The 21,072-nt window shown below is 39.2% G+C and overlaps 1 protein-coding gene and 1 long non-coding RNA gene across 19 annotated transcripts in view; one reads left to right on the forward strand and one right to left on the reverse strand.

The window, feature by feature from the left end:
* The window catches only part of PICALM (phosphatidylinositol binding clathrin assembly protein), a 102,193-nt gene extending 95,183 nt beyond the window's left edge, over nucleotides 1-7,010 (reverse strand). For 6 of the 15 annotated variants that reach the window (XM_086678518.1, XM_086678510.1, XM_086678516.1 and 3 more), the window contains exon 1: nucleotides 6,542-7,010. In XM_086678518.1, the coding sequence (XP_086534644.1) occupies nucleotides 6,542-6,671 (130 nt within the window). In that variant the 5' untranslated portion in view covers nucleotides 6,672-7,010. The remainder of the gene's footprint in view (nucleotides 1-6,541) is intronic. The other 9 variants (XM_086678517.1, XM_086678514.1, XM_086678515.1 and 6 more) reach the window with 3 other exon arrangements.
* Nucleotides 5,806-21,072, forward strand: part of LOC147576789 (uncharacterized) — a 139,671-nt gene continuing 124,404 nt past the window's right edge. The window contains exons 1-2 of one of the 4 annotated variants that reach the window (XR_015241141.1): nucleotides 5,806-6,233; nucleotides 6,364-6,478. This is a non-coding gene — a long non-coding RNA (uncharacterized LOC147576789). The remainder of the gene's footprint in view (nucleotides 6,234-6,363; nucleotides 6,479-21,072) is intronic. The other 3 variants (XR_015241139.1, XR_015241138.1, XR_015241140.1) reach the window with 3 other exon arrangements.

Raw genomic sequence — 21,072 nt, forward strand, 5'->3', positions numbered from 1 at the left:
TGACCTAAAGGATTATGCCACGTCTCTTCTCAAAGTCCTCCAAATGATGGGTCACTGTTACCTACCAAATTATTCAGAGTTTAAAGGACCTCATATATCTACTTTCTAAGTAGCCTTTTTTCCCCTCTAATATACCTTCTTCTCTAGGGTTACATTTTCTAATCTCAGAACCTTTACAATCTTAAAAACTGAGGACAGACCTCAATGAGATTTTGTCTCAGTGGGTTTTCTCAATTGATATTTACTGTATTAAGAATTAAAATTAAGAATTTTTAAAATATTCTTTTTAAAATAATAAATCTCATCCAATGCTAACAGTTTTCATGAAAAATAGCTATATTTCCCAAAACCAATATTTACAACATTGGTATTGTTTTACCTTTTTGCAAAACTTTTTACTATCTGGTTTAATAGAAAGTTGTTGGACTGTCGTATCTGCTACTACATTCAATCTGCTGCACTATCATGCATCACATAGACCCTGGAAAACTCTATTGTACACTCATGAAAGTACAAAAATTAAAAAGACAAGTAATGTCCTAATATATGAACATAGTTTTGACCTCACAAATAAGCTGAAAGGGTCTTGGAAACTCCCAGAAGTGCCAGGAATACACTTTAAGAGCCACTGCCATGAATAAATGAGTATTGTTTATTCATTCCCTGGAACAGTAAAAGCATTATGTAAAAAGTCACACTGACATGAAAACACAAACCTGATGCTAGACTACCTGGGTGCAAATCCCAGTTTTCCTCTTCCTGGCTGTGACCTTGAGCAAATTACTGAACTTCTCAGTGCCTTCGTTTCTTCTTCAGTAAAATGGGGATAATAATAAAACCTCTCTCACAAAGTTGTTAAAAGGAATAAAGTTAATAAACGTAAAATGTTTAGTGCAGTGAGTGCCCAGCACAAAATAAAGACAAATAAGTATTAAATATAAATTGAATCAACGCATAAAGAATATGATTTGCTGTACTGCCACTACATTCTAGTATAACTTGAAAAATTCTTAATACTATACTTCTGATAACCTGGCAAATTACAAGTCTGAACATAAATTTTAATACAAAGGTTTAGGTTCATCAGCATTCCCTTATAAAGGAGTATCGTTAGTAAAATGTGACTACCCGGAAACGTTTCTCCATTAAAAGAGCCATACACACAATGAACATACAAAATTCTAAAAGGTCAAACCCAAAAATTGCAATTCTCTAGAGAAATGTATAAAGCAGTTTAACGGGGAACATACTGAGACAGAACACAAAGTAACGGAAATGCCACTTCAGCCACTAAAAGAACAGGAAGAGCAAATACTAAGGCTGTATGTACTTTGAAAATCTAACCCTATTTCTTCTTGGTAAGACTCTAGGCTCTTGCCAAGAAGCCTTTAAGTTTATTTTTCTTACTTCTTTGATTTTTAAAAGGGAAATCACGAACATAAGCATTTTGGATATAAAGAAAATACTTTATGCATCATGGTAAACTTTTACATTAAATATTCTAAATGACAGGGTCAAAATAATTTTATTTAAATTAAAGCAATTCTAGTAATTAATTAAAATAGATTATTTTAACTATTAATGTACTTTTAAAATAGCTAATTAAATATTTCATATAAATGCTTCACAAATCAAATGAGGAAAAAGAAAGCCTAGTCACCTCTTACCAAGTTTTACTTCTTTCTCACCTGCCGCTCTAAATTAAACTCAAAAACACCTTTAAAAACTATTCAAATTGGGGCGCCTAGGTGGCGCAGTCGGTTAAGCGTCCGACTTCAGCCAGGTCACGATCTCGCGGTCCGTGAGTTCGAGCCCCGCGTCAGGCTCCGGGCTGATGGCTCGGAGCCTGGAGCCTGTTTCCGATTCTGTGTCTCCCTCTCTCTCTGCCCCTCCCCCGTTCATGCTCTGTCTCTCTCTGTCCCAAAAATAAATAAAACGTTGAAAAAAAAAAAATTAAAAAACAAAACAAAACTATTCAAATTGATAAAAAACACAGTAAACATAAAAAACCTTGTTCTAAGGATAAAAAATACATGCCTAGAGTCTAATATTAGGTATTTTTAAAAATAACAAGTCCACTAGTGCAGCCTAATTACTTTTCAAAGGTATTTGAGAATAAATTTGCTAACTATGCATAAGGCAGCTAGCAAAATGGTTATATACCAAATTCTCTTCTGAGTTTCCCTTTTAAAACATATACAATTTAGAAACATAACTACGTGTAACAAGGAGGGAAAATTACATCTGTGTAGTTCTACCACATAATCTCAGGCCATGTGACATATGACTCCATTACCATTTTCTTTTTTCAGAAGTATTAAAGACTAAATAGTAAGGAACAGAATAGGTCAAATAATGAAAAGTGAAAATATAAATCATATGATTAATTCTTAAGGGAAAGAATAGTAAGCCCATAGGTCAACTACAAAATAACTACCTCTTTAAAACAAGATCCATCCTCAGTTACTTTATTTCTAAACAAGACACATCGTGGGGCAGATTACCCACTTAGTATCTTCCTCACATGCATCTTCTTGTAAATCAGATCCCAGTTACCAGATACCTTCTTAACAATATGCAAACTAAGCACCCAATCCATGCCATTAATCAAGACACTGAAAAATCAATACATTTGCTTAAAAAGGTAATTATTTCAGGTACTTTTTGATATTTTACATACATTTTCAATAGTTATACAAACCACTAATCCAAATACAAATTCCACCTTCTACATATTCAATACATTCACAAATTCTTCCTCTTAAAATTGTTTCCACAACTAAATTTAGGCAGGATATGGATCCAGCACACAACACACAAATACCCACACTATATCTACTATAGAGATACGCTTATAATGGATGCTTAATAAGAACAAGACCTCAATTTGTTGTCAAGAATCTAAGGCAGAGATGCCTGGGTGGCTTGGTGGGTTAAGCGTCTGACTCTTGGTTTCGGCTCAGGTTATGATCTCACAGTTCAGTTTGTGGGATCAAGCGCCATGTCGGGCTCTGTGCTGACAGCATGGAGCCTGCTTGGGATTCTCTCTTTCCTTCTCTCTCTCTCTCTGCCCCTCCCCTTCTCTCTCAAAATAAATAAAACAAACAAACAAAAAGAATCTAAGGCAGATGATGGTTGGAATGAAGTGTCCCTGGAAATTTTAACTGGGAAAAAATATGGATGAAAAAGTGAAGCCATTATAGCCATTAACATAAATATTATGTTTCAATGCAACATGTTGCAATGTAAATGCCCAAAGACAATAAATTAAACAAGTATAGAAAAAAGAAAATTAAGTATTCACATCAAAAAACAAAGGCCAACAGTTGTGAAGTTAGATAAGAATGTTTTTTAAATTAAGAATTTATAAATTTAAATACTGTGTTTTATTTACACTTCAATCATTATGGATGTTTTAATGGAGGTAGAAACTACTTTCTAAGCATGTGGCTTGCCTCTCCCATAGCCATGAAAGAGGATTAAATTAGATAATGGTTAATAAGTGCCTGGCAAATTGGAACACCTTCCAATTTAAGGTTTGCTATTCTTGTGCCTTGATTATGACCATTAGAGACCGGAAACTAAATGCAAATCATGTTTATTTTTACATATTATTTCAAGCTGGACAACTCTTCACACTAAGGACCCTAGTTAATACCATTATCTACAGCCACCTATAAGCAAAGCAAAAGATCTTCCTTAAACAAGTATATAATGTAGTATGAATTAAGCCGTAATTCGTAGATTATAATAATTACTTCCTAATATGGAAAGACCTTGGAGAAGTACACAGAAACCACCTCCACAGTCTAAAGGCCTATAGGAAAAAAACAGTCCTAAGCATATTTTTGTTAAATACTAATATTTAAAAGATGAAATTGCTTTCACTGAGTTGGACTAATTAGGCAATAGTCCTTCAAGATATTAAAAGGTGCAACAGAACTAAGCACTCACTAGAAAGAAAAATTCCTGGAAGTGGAAAAATTATCTCTACATTAAAGCCTGAAGTTCATGGTGTCAAGCCACAGAAATGTCTGTGAAAGCCTTTTTAGTATTCTGGAAACATGTTAAAGTGTGTGGAGAAGGAAGATGTTTAGAAAAACACCTGGCCAAACTTTACTTAATATAAATCTATGTCATTGCTGAAAACTGGTTACAAGCGCATTTAAAACAATATAGGGAAAATAGTATTTCAAAAGCCCGCAGAACAGAACTAGAGTAGTGGCTCCTTATTTATGTGGATTAAAAAAAAAAAAAAAAAAAAAAAATCACACAATACCACATATATTCAAGTTCTAAAGTGGGAGCTTATTATAAACACAGCAGTAGCAGAGAACTACAAATGAGAGTTTATCCTCCAAACCTAATCCCAGTTAGCATCTGCAGTAGCTATCACAAGAGAAAAAGAACAGCACTAATAAAACCACAAACAAGTATCACCCTCCTAACCCCATTTAGTCTATTTTCTGCCCTTCTTGGTAACATGTTAAAATAACTACTCCTACATTTGAAATAGGCAAAAACCTTCATAAAGACTTTTAAAAGCTATACATCTTTTTGTTATAATTTATCATTTTGAAGCGAGGAAACAGAAAAATAGTTCATACAGTAACAAGTAGTTTCTTCACCTACCCATCACCAAAAAGAAAAATAAAAAACAATTAACAAGAATTAACACAATGTTAGGACAAACCATTAAGGCTGGGACAGCAAGCCAATTAGTCACTTGAAGGGAAGTAAACAGCAAAACTGTCCACTCCAAATATCAGATAATCAAAAAAATCGTGTAAGGGTCCACTATACATTTTAAACAACTTTCCATTTATAAGTGTCACCATTTAAATATATTCTGCATTTTCTAAGCAGGCAAGGACTGATTGTTAAAAAGCAGCCTGCTCAATCAGCACATTAAAGAACCAAGCAGTATTTTTTCTTTTACTTTTCCACAGTGAAGGAACAAGTCACAATGAATAATGGGTTTGTAGAAATAACTTGTTCTAATAGCACTTCATGAGCAAAGTATCTTGGAAGAATTCACATTTTGTACATTTCTTTTTAAAAATTGCAGACCTTACGGCCAAAGTCCAAATGAGAAATCCAAACAGGACTCCTGTCAGTGAATTCCCTTTCAGGACATGCTCACTCTTGCTTCAAACAGTAAAGCAAAGTAACTTTCATGTAGAATAAAAGCCAGTCAAGCTAATGTGTCCAGTTACCATTTTAAAAAGGAACTTATTACTGTGCCTATTTCCGTGTATTTTCCTGAAAAGTTTTCGGTCACTCCATTGAGTCAAAGCTTGAGTAATCCACTGAGCTATCTGTACCTCGAGGTAAAGGAAAGAAAAATGAGGTATTATACGTGACTTCCAGGTTTGTAAAAAGTTGGGAGGAGTTAGCTCTGGTAATTGTGTGTAAGTTAGTGAATGGAGTAATATTATGCCGTATAAAAGAAGCTAGTCTCCCCAAATAACCAGAATAAATTAAAAGTAAATTGAAACTCAAGTATTATCAATCACCTTTTTAGCATTTTTAAAGACATGTATGTAAATTGTAGTTTTAGTTATTAATCTATGTTTTACTCCAATAATGTACACTTTACACTCAACCTTCTAAATTCAAATCGTCAGGGTTAACAGCTCCAGGAAATGATACCAGTATCACCCAATCCTTTTCCAAATCCCCATTAGAGAAACACGGAGGATGGGGGCCTGACATTCACAACTTATCCAAGAAGCATGAAAATAGAATGATTAAATTCCACCAAAGCCAATTAAAAACCCCAACTTCCCACAGAGCGTTCCCTACACCAAACGGAATCCCTTTATTTTCACTCTCACGAAGAAAGTAATTTGGGATAAAAGTCGGGTATTGAGTATGATATATCCAATATAAAATGAGACGAAGGAACCTAACTGAAGCTACAGAAGCAAAGAAACGTAACCAAAACAGGAGAGGAAAGCTGGAAGAGAAACCCGAGAAGGAAAGGGACAGAAGAACCTAGTGGAGCAAAGGAAGTGGAAATCACTTCAACGGAGGTAGCCTTCAGGATTGCAGAGAAATAGGGATGTAGGTCCACGGAACCGGGCGTTTACGGAACTCAAAGGCTAATGGGGAAACAATGGGGCGGTGAGACCGGGAGCAAGCGGAGAGACGCTCAGGAGAGGGCGACTAGGCAGCACGGGACGGGGGGGATCAAAGAGCAAAAGGCTGCAGCAGACACAGGCGGCAGGGAGGTAAGAAGCTAGGTGGAGAGGCAAGTTGGTCGGGTGTGATGGGCTATCGTGGCGCACCGGGTTGGAAGCGAGGGTCCCCTAGGAACCCGGGATGGGGGTGGGGGGGGAGTGGCTTATCAGGGATTTTTAGACAGGGAACGGAAGCCGTGAAGGCAGGTGTGATGGAAGCGAAAACACACCTCGGACTAGCACAGGACCCGACGTGCCAGACAAAACGCAAAGGAAGAAAAAGACGGCTGAAGGGGGTAAGAAAAGAGAAGAGAAGAACGCCGGTCGCGGGGACATGGGCCGCGGTCGACTTCACTCACAGTCCAGGTGCTTTTTCTTGGGCCCCATGATCTCGTGGGTCGTGGCCTTGCATACTGTCTTGGATACGGCGGAGCCGGTGACACTGTGCTGGGCGGCGGTGATTCGGTCCGTCAAGCTCTGGCCGGACATCTCTGCGGCTCCTCCGCCACCCTTCCCGCTCGGCAGCCGGCGGGGACTGGGACCCCCAAGCGCCGGAGGACCCCCACCCCCCACCGCACCCCCTACCCCCACCGGCTCCTTCTCCGCCTGCCGGCCTGGGGCGGGGCTGAGGGCCGCGCGCTGCCACCTAGCCCGGAAAGAACCGGCTCGTGTCACCCGCGGGGTCAGGCACAGTGTCGGGCACTCCCCTGCCCCCGCCTCAGCTCAGCCCACCCCTTCCCTGGTCAGCTGGAGCCGGGCTGGGCAAGAGGGACAGGCAGCTGCAGGAAAATGGCGGCGCCAGGCTCCTCCTCGGAGCTTTCCGGGCTGTCCCGGGTCACGTGACTTGGGCGCCGCCCCTCCTTCTTCTTCTCCCGCCCCTTTTCCCTTCCCTTTCCTTTTCGACGCCCGCCCTCCCTCGCTCCGCGAGGGAAGAGCGGGGCGGCGCCCGCGCGTTACGTGATGGAACCCGCCCGGCGGGCGCAACAGGAGGCCCGCCTGGGGGCAGTGCGCTGCCGGCCGCGTCACGTGACGCTTCTTGCCAACAGGTCGCCCGAGGCGGGACGCGGGGGTCACAGAGGGTAGGTGGGGCGGGGGAAGGGCGGGAAAGGGATCGCAAGTCTGGCGCTCCGGGGGCGCGCCAGGGAGTGGCGTCCGCCTCTCCCCTCTCCCACCCCGAGGGTCTCTTGGTGCCTGTGGTTGAAACCAACATCTTGACAAAGAGAAGGTGCGGCTGCCTTCACCGCTCTGCGTGGGGAAGGGGCTGTCAAGACTCCCGCTGCCCGGACTTTACTAGCTGAGTCAGAATTGAGTTGAGGAACCACCCCAAAGCCGTCCTCCTGGTTTTAAGGAAAAGGAAAACGCTTCAGTTGGCCCATTTTCGGAGCCTGCAGGCAGGCCTCTCCTGCCTGTGGAACTGTTGAAGCTCTCCCTTCTTGCTTACCCTAGAAGGGTTGGGATTTTTTTCTCATTTTCTTGAAAGGCTTGCAAATGTCACCTGTTTTTGTTTATCTCTCTCCTGTTAAAAGTCAGACGCGTTGCTGCCGGACTAAATTTAGATGCTAACCAGCCGTGTTCTTTTCGTAGGGTGTCAAATAGGACAGGAAACACATAGCTTCACTGGAATTTGAAAAGGGAAGTAGTAGGATGATGTCAACAGAGATTAGCTTGACCCTACAAGGCTGACTCCTGTGGTGATTAAAGGTCCAGACCATAGAAGGAAGTGAGAGGGCTGGTAAATGGAGAAGTCCCATTGAAGGAATTGAGACATCACTACCTGCCATTTCCCCTGGTTTAGTCTTTCTTCCCTTTGGCCTTTTTTCTCTTTGGTAAATCAGATTTTCAGGGAAAGGAGACCTGGACACTGACCTGTGAACATTTTAGAGGAATTACTGTATCCTGTGAATCTGTTCTTTGAGATCTGTATCTTTCTTTTTTTTTTTTAATTTTTTTTTTCAACGTTTATTTATTTTTGGGACAGAGAGAGACAGAGCATGAACGGGGGAGGGGCAGAGAGAGAGGGAGACACAGAATCGGAAACAGGCTCCAGGTTCTGAGCCATCAGCCCAGAGCCTGACGCGGGGCTCGAACTCACGGACCACAAGATCGTGACCTGGCTGAAGTCGGACGCTTAACCGACTGCGCCACCCAGGCGCCCCTGAGATCTGTATCTTTAAGAAAGCCTTAAAAATGTAATTGGCGGGGGGTGGGCACCTGGGTGGCTCAGTTAGTTAAGTCTCTGACTCTTGATTTTGGCTCGGGTCTTGATCTCAGGGTTGTGAGACGGAACCCTGGTGGGCACTCTGTGCTGGTAGTAGAGTCTGCTTAAGATTCGCTCACATCTTTCTCTGCCCCTTCCCTGTGCTCGTGTGCTCGCTCTCTCTCAACAAAACAAAACAAAGAGCCCCACATTTAACTCAGGTTTAGGGATAAATTTTTAAATCTATGAATGTTAAGTTACTGTGATAGTCCTACATAATCTTGCTAGTTCAAATGAAATGCTACCATACTCCAAAAGTCTGTGTGCACCATCTGCCAGCCAAATCCAAAATTTGTGCTTCAATCTGGTGACTCTCAGAAGATGCAAAGCAAATAGTTAACATGTTATGTATCATATCACAGGTTTTGTGGTCTCGTCCCATTCCCTTTCCCCCCTTTTTTCCACTATGGCTGGTGAAAATCTGCAGCACCATGCTTTGCCAAGAACATATAGTCTTAAACCAGCAGGCTTCATCTTTGTCAAGCCAGCCCCAAATTTCCTTCAGTGCATCTGCAGTCCTTCTGCGGTTTGGTGCCCAGTTTGCTGCCCCATGCCCATTGTGCAGTACAGTTACCCCATTCTCAAGACATGTCTGCCATCCTTGCTACTCTTCTATGGTTCCACCGAGTGAATTACCAGTTGACCTGAGCCTCTGTACTAGTGAACCCCCTGCTGAAGTAAGTAAACATGAGGCATGGCATTTAAGTGTCAATAGCTAAATATTTCAACCTTATTCAAATTGTGATCATGTTCACCTTACTAATAAACTAGCTTCTGTTAGAAATAACACTGTTATTTTTTTTTTCAAGGACACATTTTTACAAATTTGTAAGTAAATAGGTGAACTAAAAGATATAAAGAAATTTAGAAGATGATGGGAAAGTATTCTGAGGTTAGGAATTACCGACCTGCCTGCCCTGTCTTATATAAGTTTTCTTATAACTTATAAGTTTTCTGTGTGTTCTACTTTCCTTGGTCTGGTCAAGAAATATCTTTATTTGAAGTACCACAGATGCTTCAAACTTACTATGGCCAAAAATGACTTCTTTTGCCCTTGCCCATTCCACATCCGTAATCCATATGGATCTTCTTCTTTGTTTATTTTCAGGAATGTCCTTACCACCTGCCTAGAAATACAGGTCAGAAACTATGACTCATTCTTAGCTCTGCTTCTCTTATTTCTCTTATCTAGCCTAATCTAGTTGTATCCTTCAAACCCATTTGTTCTCCAACATCACTTCTATTGCCTTAGTTCTAGCCTTTATGATTTATTACCACTTCCCCATGTAGACTGTTCTAATAACTTCTTAGCTGATTTCTGTCTCTCATACCTCAACTCTCCAATCCAGATCTTTCCAAACCTAAAATGTATTCATCTTTTCTTTGCATTAAAACCCTTTAATAGCACCCCCAAGCACTACTCTAGAGGATAAAATCTAGGATTCTCAACTTGGCATATAAAGCCCATCATGATCTAGCCCCTACCTAACTATAGTTTGTTGAACCTCATCCTTCCCCATTTCCCACATGCACTCCAGCCAGTATCACATGACTGGCTGTACCTGGGTATGCCATGCTCCTTCACACCCTTTTAAGTAGTCAGTGGTTTCCTGCTGTTACTCGTGTAGTTATCTTATACAGTCTCCTACTAATTATTTTTGTAATTGTTTTATTGTGCTAGCATGAGGCACAGAGATATCTTCTTGCTTATGTTATGGCTGATGCAAAATAGACACACAGTAGAATGCTGGTTGAATGAACGAATGAATGAAAACACTTTGAAGTCACCCATTTGGAAACACCACTCCAAACTTCTCATTTGATAAAACCTGCCTACTTTTTCACACTTACAACATGTCCATTCCATAAGTATCCACCTGGAGGACCATCCTTATTTCAGTAACTTATTAATTCATTTACGAAAATAAATGTATTGAACACCCACTATGGGTCAGACACTGTTCTAGGTGCTGAATACTGTTGTAACAGTGAGTTCATCAGTCCTTTGGGAACTAATAAGCTCTTAACTTTGATCATCAACTTGAAGGCCTATGTGCTTTAATTACAAATGAACAAAAACAAAAACAGAAGTAAGGAAAAGTTTGAATAGCACATGATATTTCCTAGGTTCTCAAGTTAAGTATGCCTTCTATGTGTTTGTAACACATATAAATTTTTCATTTCTCATTACTATAACACTAAAAAGGATTGTACTGTTTAATAATGGGAGGGGGGGAACAAGTTTTAGAAGTTAAGTGCTTAGATAATTTTTCTCTATTGCTTAAAAAAAAAAAAAATTAAGAATTCCAGAATCCCTCAGATAATGAAGTAGCAGAAGCAAGGTTTAAAAACTCATTTTTCAGTTTCTTTATCTAGACCTGTTCACCAAGACTTGAAGCAACTGCCCATAAAGATTAAATTTATTCAACAAATTCTTCTTGCCTGCATACTCTATGTTAGGTATTGCTAGGTATTAAAACATAATAATGTATGAGACCAACGTGGTCTGCGTTCCTAGAGTCTTACATATTTTCAGTGGCAATAGAGGAGAAAATAAGTCAAGTGAAGAAAACTTGAATCTTGAGGATGTCTAAATTTCAAATTAAGACAGTAAGAAAAAGAATTTGGAAGAGAGGATTAATTTTTTTTTTAACGTTTATTTATTTTTGAGACAGAGAGAGACAGAGCATGAACGGGGGAGGGTCAGGGAGAGAGGGAGACATAGAATCTGAAACAGGCTCCAGGCTCTGAGCAGTCAGCACAGAGCCCGATGCGGGGCTCAAACTCACGGACCGCGAGATCATGACCTGAGCCGAAGTCGGACACTTAACTGACTGAGCCACCCAGGCGCCCCGAGAGAGAGAGGATTAATTAACCAGAATTTTTACCTCTTATTACTTCATTTAAGCTCGTTCTCAAAGGCAAAGAGTCTACCACTTTACTCTATTCCCACTCTTCTTGGACATTAGAGTCTATAATTTAGATTTATAATATAAACTATAATCTTTTGATATTCTGTAAATTAAGCCAATATGAACAGCTTGGCAACCCCTTTCTTCCTCACCTTTCTATGTTTATACTTCCTGATGCTGCCAAATGAATTAAAGATCATAATCTTTAAAAGGTAAGGAATTGTCTTTGAGTGTATGTGAGTTCTCTTGCTAAAACTTCCATGCAAGTACTCCACTTCCAACTGTGTGACCCTTATTCAGGCTCTCAGCATACATACTTGTGATAATAATGGTAATGTAACTTTGTTGGTTACTTACCGTGTGCTAAGCACATTATCCATTTGAACCCTAAAACAACTTCATGACCTTAAGTGGCAGGTGTCTTCACCAAAGTCTGTTTCCTTTTCTCCTGAGCACACACATTGTATTTCCCAGACTCCTTTGTAATTATTTGGGGTCATGTGACTGATTTCTGTCCAGTAGAATGTGAACAGAAAAGATGAAAGCCATTTAAGTTTTGGTCCACAAAATCTCTAGCACATCCTACACATGCTCCATGTTCTCTTTCTTTCTGTGTTTATCAGGAAATGAAAACTTCAAAGAATTTACAGGAGGGGCACCTGCATGTTTCAGTTGGTTAAGTGTCCAGCTCTTGATTTCACCTCAAGTCACGATCTCACAGTTTGTGAGATCAAGCCCCATGTTGGGCTCTGCACTGACAGCATGGAGCCTGTTTGGGATTCTCTCTTTCTCCTCTCTCTCTGCCCATCCCTTGCTTGTACTCTCTCTCTCTCTCTCTCTCTCTCTCTCTCTCTCTCTTTCAAAATAAATAAATAAACTTAAAAAAATTTTTCAGAGGACGCCAAAACCACAAAACATGAAAAGCCTGAGGCCCCCAAATTAATCCTTGCAGAAATGTCCTCCAGGAGAACAGCATGGTGAGGAGCACCTGTGTTGGATTTTACTTGTTTTATTAAATTATGCCTGTGAAATTATGATGCTGTGTTTTACAGTAATTAGCTACCCTGCCTAATATACTTTTCTCTCCATTTCACTGATGAAGAGATTGAGACAATGGAAAAATTAAGTAACTTGCTTAAATTTGTTTAGCTATTAGATGGGGAAACTAGGAGTAGATCTCAGGTCTGTCTGACTTTAGAGTTTGAGCTGTCACTGCTTAAGTTTCTCATTATACTATTTCATGTATTTCTAAAAATTTCATAAGTTTCATATGGCCTTTAGTACACACTGCTTCACCTAGCATGCTGAAATGACAGTAATATCAGGGTGACCTCCAGGTTCTCTCATATATTTAAGGCTCTCTTACTTTTTTTTTAATGTTTATTTATTTTCGAGAGAGAGAGAGAAAGATAATGGGGGAGGGGCAGAGAGAGAGAGGGAGACACAGAATCTGAAACAAGCTCCAGGCTCTAAGCTCTCAGCACAGCCTGATGCGGGGCTCGAACTCAGGAAGGGCGAGATCATAACCTAGGCCAGAGTCGGACACTTAACCAATTGAGCTACCCAGGTCCCCCTCTTACTTTCTTTAACTCATTCCTACCACACTTTTCTTTCGAGTATATTAATTTTATAATTTCAGTATATCTTACAGTGTATTTGGATCCTATATGCCTGTTGAAAAATGACATGTAGATTAGTTTTTAAGTACCATTCTTCCCTTTGAAAGGAAGATTTACCACCCCTTGACCATGAATCATCACCAATAACTAATTATGAAACAGAATAAAAATATGATACCTGAGCTGTTAAGATATCTGAGGCCCATTTTCTGTAATCTAAAGAGGCTAAATCAAGTACAAATATACTAGAACATGCAACACTGAGTTAAAATAAGAATAGAGTTTTAATGTTAATGTTATATACTTATTTAGAGAGAAAGAGAAAGAGAGTGGGGAAGGGCAGAGAGAAGGAGAGAGAGAATCCCAAGCAGGCTCCGCACTGTCAGCATGGAGTGCATCGTGTTGCTCAAACTCACAAACTGCAAGATCATGACTTGAGCCGAAATCAAGATCACTTAGCTGACTGAGCCACCCAGGCGCCCCTAATGTTAATGTTAAAATTAGGCTATCGAATTTTGGCTGATATGTATCAATAACATGAAGGAGATTTAATTAATTCATTTGACGCAATGGGGGAAGTACTGGAGTAATGCAGTAAGACACACTTAGGTTCAAAACTCAACAAGTTATTCAGTTTCCTCATATATAAAACAAGGATAATAGTACACGTGTTGTGGATTTCTTACCAGGATTAAAATAATGTACATAAAAAACTAATACAATGTTTGACACACAGTTGTCACTCAATAAATAAAATCATACAACAAACCTTTATTCAGAATTCACTATGGGCAAAGCATTCTGCTAGATTTCCAGGATACAGAGATCAATCAGACAAAATATTAACGAATGTATTAAGTAATGTGATAGAGATATGCATAGAGTGCTGTAAGAATAGAGAAAAAGGACACCTAGTTCTTCCTGGAGGGATCAGCAAGGTTTCTCAGGGGCAGTGACACATATGCTGAGTCTTGAAGGATAATTAGGAATTGTGAGGGAACCATGGGACACCTGAGTGGCTTAGTCGGAGGAGCATTCAACTCTTGCTCTCAGGGTCATGAGTTCGAGCCCCACGTTGGGTGTAGAGGTTACTTTAAATAACTTTTAAAAAATGAATCGTGAGGGAATCAGGGAGAAGTTATTGTAGACAGAGGAAAACCGCATATGCAAAAGAAGCAGCAAATAGTTTTATATGACTGAAACATATTACGTGTGAGCTTTTTATTTACTCATAAGATCAGCAGGTAGTTGTTGAACACCTATATATGCCAGATAGCATGCTAAGTCCTGAAAACACATCAGAGAACCAAAGAGAAAAGTCTTTGGCTTCTTGAATGGTGCGTACATTCAAGAGGGGCATGTAACTAACAGATAAATATGAAGAAAAATTAAGCAGGGTAAAAGAATCAAGAATGACAGAGAACTTTAGATTAGATGAAGGGAAAGCCTTTCTAAGGAGGTGGCATGTGACTTAAGTGGATTGTGGGAGTCAGCAATGCAAATATTGGGGAGAATCATTTTGCAGAAAAGGAACAATAAGTACAATGGCTCTCAGACAAGAACAAGATTAACTTGTTTGCAGAACAACACAGCCAGTGTAGCCAAAGAAAGAGTGAAGAAGGGAAAAGAGAATTAGGAGGTTATCTCAGAGATATGACCAGATCATGAGGGGCATATTGAGGACTCTTAAATAATATCTAGAGGTAGATAACCCATGAAAATGGACAGCTAGCCTTAGATCCTTGGAACAAGGTGATGACTGCCTGAAGTAGGGTGTTTCCCACCAAGACCTCTGGAACTAGACCCCACTGATTGCCATGTTCTTCATATGCATATCCCCTTGGCTTTTCATCTTTATCCTCTTGGCTATTCCCCCTCTTTTGGATTAAGGTCCTAAATTATTATGGATACCTTTTTTTTTCTTTAGTAAATACATATTATTCCCAAGACCTGTATCCTTGAAAACTACCAGATACAGGATTAATTCTTCATTCACTGGTAAGGTTGAACAAAACCTACCCAAATTAAAGGAAAAAAGAAACTTGATTGTATAAGGAAGATTATGTCACATGTCCAATTTTTTTAAATTCATTTTGAGTATAGTTAATGTGCAGTGTTATATTAGTTTCAGGTGTAACAATATAGGGGTATAACAGTTCTGTACTTGTCCAATTTTTAAAATCTAGGAATATAGCTTTGAAATGCCTTGCAAACTCTAATCATTTTTGTCTTAGTGTCTGTCTGCATTGCAGTTACCAGATGTATGATCTTCAGAGTCTTAAATGCTGCTGCACAGCTACTGCTACATTTGGTGATTTACAAATGATCATCCAACAAAAAGAACAAGAAGGCGTGATATTTACAGAGGTTAATATGACTACCATGAAAAACTCAATACATAACTACAAATAATTTAATAGCAGTGCAGATCTGATCACGTTCTCTGAAAAATAATGGCCTTTCTTCTAACTTAGGCTAAAGAATGACTAAGAGAATGGGGACTGAGAAATGAAGCAAAAACTAAATCAACTATGCTATTGATATGCCACACAAACAATTCTAGCTCCTGTTTTAACACCAATTTGTGTAGACTCCTATGTTACAAGACCACAAACTGATTTAACTGTAACTCTGAGCAGACTCAAATGTTCTAGTAATTCACTCAGTTTACAAATTCTAATCAGTCCCTGCCGAAGCTAATAATATCTACTATAAAGGCACCCTATGATTAATAGCAGTCCCCTCTCAAATTCCTGTATCTTTCCCTAACTACTCCCTTTTGAGACATTATTGAGATTAGGTTACTGTGATTCTTCCCCTTACCAGCAACTTTAACAAATCCAGATTTTTATCATCTATAGGGTTTCAATAGTGCTATGTTTAGGTCTCAGTCTTTGGGTGAGCCTGTGGCCATGGACTATGAACTTTACCAGTGCTTCTCAGTTTTTGTTTTTGTTTTTTATTGAAGTGTAGTTGATACATAATTTTACATTAGTTACTATGTACTATGTGTACAACATAGTGATGCTACAACTCTATATATCATGCCATGCTCACCACAAATACAGCTACTATTTGTCACCATATAGTATTATTACATCACCATTCACTGTATTCCCTATGTAGTACCTTTTATCCCCATGACTTACACATTCCATTATTGGAAATCCAGTACTTCTGATTCCCCTTCATCCATTTTGCACATCCCCCCACACTCCTGCCCTCAGGCAACCACCAGTTTATTCTCTGTATATATGGGTCTCTTTCTTCTTTTGTTTATTTGTTCATTTGTTTTATTTTTTAGATTCCACATATAAGTCAAATCATACGGCATTTGTCTTTCTCTGACTTATTTCACTTGGCAATATACCTTCTAGGTCTATCTATGTCATCACAAATGGCACAATCTCATTCTTTTTTATGCCTGAATAATATTCTATTGTGTACATATATATATATATAGATATAGATGTATAAATGTGTAAATATATATATACACACATATATATACATACATATGTGGTATATATACATATATGTATATGTGGTATTTATACATACCGCATATGTATGTATATATATTTACATACATATGTATATAAATATGTATATTATGTGTATATACATATATATGTGTGTATATATACATATATACATATGTATGTATTATATATACATATGTATATATATGTATATGTATATATACACATATATATATGTGTACCACATCTTCTTTATTCATCTATTGATGTACACTTGAGTTGCTTCCACATTTTGGCTATTGTAAATGATGCTGCAATAAACATAGGAGTGCATTTATGTTTTCAAGTTAATGTTTTCATTTTCTTTGGGTAAATACCTAGTAGTGAAATTACTGGATCATGTGGTATTTATATTTTTAATTTTTTGAGGAACCTCCATACTGTTTTTCCCAGTGGCTGCACCAGTTTACATTCCCACCAACAGTGTATGAGTATTCCTTTTTCTCTACATCCTCACTAACACGTGTTATTCTTGTCTTTTTGATACTAGCCATTCTAACTGGTGCAAGGTGATATCTTGTGGTTTTGATTTGCATTTTCATGATGATTAGTGATGCCAAGCATCTATTCATGTGTCTGTTGGTCTTCTTTGGAAAAGTGTCTACTCAGTACTCAGGTCCTCTGCCCATCTTTTAACCAGCTTATTTGTCTTTTTGGTTTTTTGTTTTTCGCATTGAGTTGTATAAGTTCTTTATCTACTAGGTTTTAATCCCTTATCAGATTTATCATTCACAAATATCATTTCCCATTCAGTAGTTTGCTTCTTAGTTTTTTTCTTGCTTAGGCAGGACGGGGTCTGGAGTTGTCTATTTTTCTCCCACCAGATACTTTAGCCTCTGATAAAACTTCAGCAGAATAGACTCAGGTAAAATAGTTTCTATTGAGGGTAGGCCATGTTAAGAACAGAATACTCTGGCATATATTGAAATGGTTCCTTTCCCCTCCTCCTGCTGGAAACACTAGGGGAATTTTCTCTGGTATTTACTGAGAGGGCTTGGTAGAGTTCCCATAGGTAGAGCTAACAAAAGTGTGGGAACCTCCCCCATACCTTGTCTGCACTGAGCCTCCGGCAATTTGTCAATCACAGTTTAGGTTTCCCCACCCTGGGACAGTTCTGGTGGTGGTTTCTGCTTGTACATTCTGCCATTTTAAGCTGTGATTCTCAGTGTTCACCTATTTCTCCAGTATAGGGAAGAACAGTGATTTGCCCTGTGACCTCACTTCTTTGACAACTAAGAAGAGTTGACTTTCAGTTTGCATAGCTTTCTACTTGTTCTTATGTTGGAGTGGTGATAAGGGACAAGAAATCAGAAGACTGGACATACTGATTTTGGGTGCCCATGAGACACCAAAATGGAGCTGTCTAGTGTACCAAAGAATATAATATGGCTTCGGTAAGCTAGAGATACAGATCCAAATGATATGAGTGTACAAGTAGTTGGCAAATCTTGGAGTATATGAAGTTAAATTGGGAGTTAGCTCCCAGGAGTGAAACAGAATCCTGGGGAATTCCAACATTAAAGAGGCAGCATACAATTTTATTTATTTTTTTATTTTTTAAATGTTTCTGCTTTATTTTTGAGAGAGAGAGAGAGAGAGAGAGAGACAGAGCTTGGGGGGGGGGGGCGGGTAGAGAGAGACGGGGAGACACAGAATCTGAAGCAGGCTCCAGGTTCTGAGCTGTCAGCACAGAGCCCAATGTGGGGCTTGAACTCACGAACTGTGAGATCATGACCTGAGCCGAAGTCAGATGCTTAACTGACTGAGCCACCCACGTGCCCCAAAGAGGCAGCATATAATTTTAAAGGAGCACTGAAGATATAGTCACTCTCTGATAAAACTAAATTTTCACAGGTACCTTGTTATTACTCATATAAATTTATCAAAGTTCATTACCTTTTATTCTTTTCCACCCACACCTCCCACACCCCAATTAACTAAAGCAATTATATTACATAATCTGCTCATCCTGGGACAATTGTTAACATGGAGACTTTTCAAAATTAAAATATTTCAAACTACCTTTTAAATAAGGTTCTATAGATTGGTCTATAAATCTTCTTCTGTTTAAAAAATATCATTTTAAAGGAAAGATATTTTATTCCAGTAGGCAGTCCAGAGAAAGTTTCTGAGTACCAAATTCTAAATCTCCAAAAGTAGGATTAAAATTTTAGATACTGAAAGATTCCAGGAAACGGTTGCATTTCTGCATGCTACAGTAAAATGAAGGCAGGAGGGACACATCTGCCAAACTTTATATTATAATTAAATCACTTTGTACTGACATAGCTTTACTTTAGAGGAGAATGTTTGTGGGGATTTTTAATCAGATAAAAATAGGGCTGCTGTTTTCTCTATACCAATTAACATAGTTGACATTTAGCCAGATCTGCCCTGGACACAGCAGGGGATGTACAGTTTGTCCTGATTCTGTGGGAAATGAAAAATGCAGTACTTGGCACAAGAAAAAATATGTGAACCCAAAAAATGTTGTCAAATATAGAAGTCAAATTAAGAAAATTGATTTACTGAAGGGCAGTCTATGCTTTCTAGAGAACAAAGGAGAAGAAAGACTCTCTGGACTATTCAACAACATTGAGTTTAACTATAAATATGATATGCCAGTGAATAAATATATCTGGTTAAAGATATTTTTCCACAACTCAATTAAATATGCAATTATTACCGTGAGTTTCAGAAAGAAACTGCTCACAGCTCACAGATAACATATAAAGACGTGTTAAAAATATTTGCACAGGGGCGCCTGGGTGGCTCAGTGTGTTAAGCGTCTGACTTCAGCTCGCGTCATGTCTTGCAATCCATGGGTTTGAGCCCTGCGTGGGGCTCTGTGCTGACATCTCACAGCCTGGAGCCTGCTTCGGATTCTTTGTCTCCCTCTCTCTCTGCCCCTCCCCCATTCACCCTCTGTTTCTCTCTCTCTCAAAAATAAACAAACACTTAAAAAATTATTTTTTGCACATTAAGTCTGCTTAGATATCATCTAATCAAATTCTTTCATGTATGGATGAGGAAAATTGTTCCCAAGGATGTTAAATTACTTCCATAAAATCACACTGATGCATTGCCCTCATAGATCCTTTGGTTCTCAAAAACTTTATGGGAACGTCAAAGCTATTGAAGCATTTCAAATTTTCAGAGTGCCTGAAGAATAGTTTATTCTTGTTTATTGAACTTATGATTAACTAATTATGTGAAAGAAAAGTGCCTTTATATTTATAATTTCTTAAAAATTGATCTAAGGTAGGGGCACTTGTGTGACTCAGTCGGTAGGGCATCCAACTTCAGCTCATGCCATGATCTCGTGGTTCGTGGGTTCAGGCCCCGCATTGGGCTCTGTGCTGACAGCTCAGGGCCTGAAGCCTGCTTCAGATTCTGTGTTTCCCTCCCTCTTTGCCCCTCCCCTGCTCACGCTCTGTCTCTCAAAGACTAATAAACATTTAAAAAAATTAAAAATAAAATTGATCTAAAGTATTTTACTTCATAGTTCGACCTTTATAAGTAGTAGATTGGAAACATAAAATCGCTGCTGTTGGATATTTACCCACAAAAACAGCAAAATTCATGTATTTCAAACTAAAATATGAAGGTGAACTGAATATTTGAATAACTTGTAATAATTCAAGTTCATAACTGCAAAGAGCATTTTATATACTTAGGGTTATGGCTCCAATACAGTAGTTCAGGTGACTGTGTAGAAAATATTTTGACTCCCTGTATACCCTGAAAAATTTGTGGCCTGTGCTAGCTAGCCTCCCAGATGAACTTCACTGATCCTCATCTTCTGGTTTTTGTGCCATTGTGTAGCCCCCTCTCACAATGAATAGGAATGACCTGTGTAACCAGTACAATATTGGGGAAATGATGGTGTGTGACTTCTCAGGCTACTCTCTCTTGGCTCTCTCACACTGGCAGAAGTCAGACACCATGTTATGAGAACACTCAAACAGTCCAACGGAGAGGTCCACATGGCAAAGAACTTAGGCCTTTTGCCAGCAGCCTGCATTAACTTGCCAGCCTTGTGAGTGGGGCATCTTGGACGCAGATCCTCTGGCACCACAGCCAGGCCTTCAGAAGCCCTGACCAACATCTTGATTGCAACCTCAGGAGAGACCCTGAGCCAGAACTACTCAGCTAATCTGTTCCCAAATTCCTGACCCACAGAAACTGCATGAGATGTTGTTTTAAAGCCTCTAAAATTTGGGATAATACATAACTATATTGGACTTTTAAAAAATATATATGCCCTATGTGTTAGTTTTCCTAGGGCTGCTCTAACAGATTACCACAAATCTGGTGGCTTAAAACAAGAGTTTATTCTCTCACAGTTCTGGAGGCCAGAAGTCTGAAATCAAAGTGTTGGCAGGGCTGTACTCCCCCCAAAGGCTCTGAAGGGAGAATCCTCCCTATGTCTTTCAGCTTCCGGTGGCTCCAGGTGTTCCTTGGCTTGTGACTGCATAACTCCATTCTCTGCCTCCATTTTCAGGTGACCTTCTCTTTTCCATGTGTCTCTCCTTTATGTGTCTCTAAAAAGGACACTTA

Source organism: Puma concolor, chromosome D1, assembly GCF_028749965.1.
Source record: "Puma concolor isolate L17-30 chromosome D1, mPumCon1.1.hap2, whole genome shotgun sequence".
Taxonomy (NCBI): domain Eukaryota; kingdom Metazoa; phylum Chordata; class Mammalia; order Carnivora; family Felidae; genus Puma; species Puma concolor.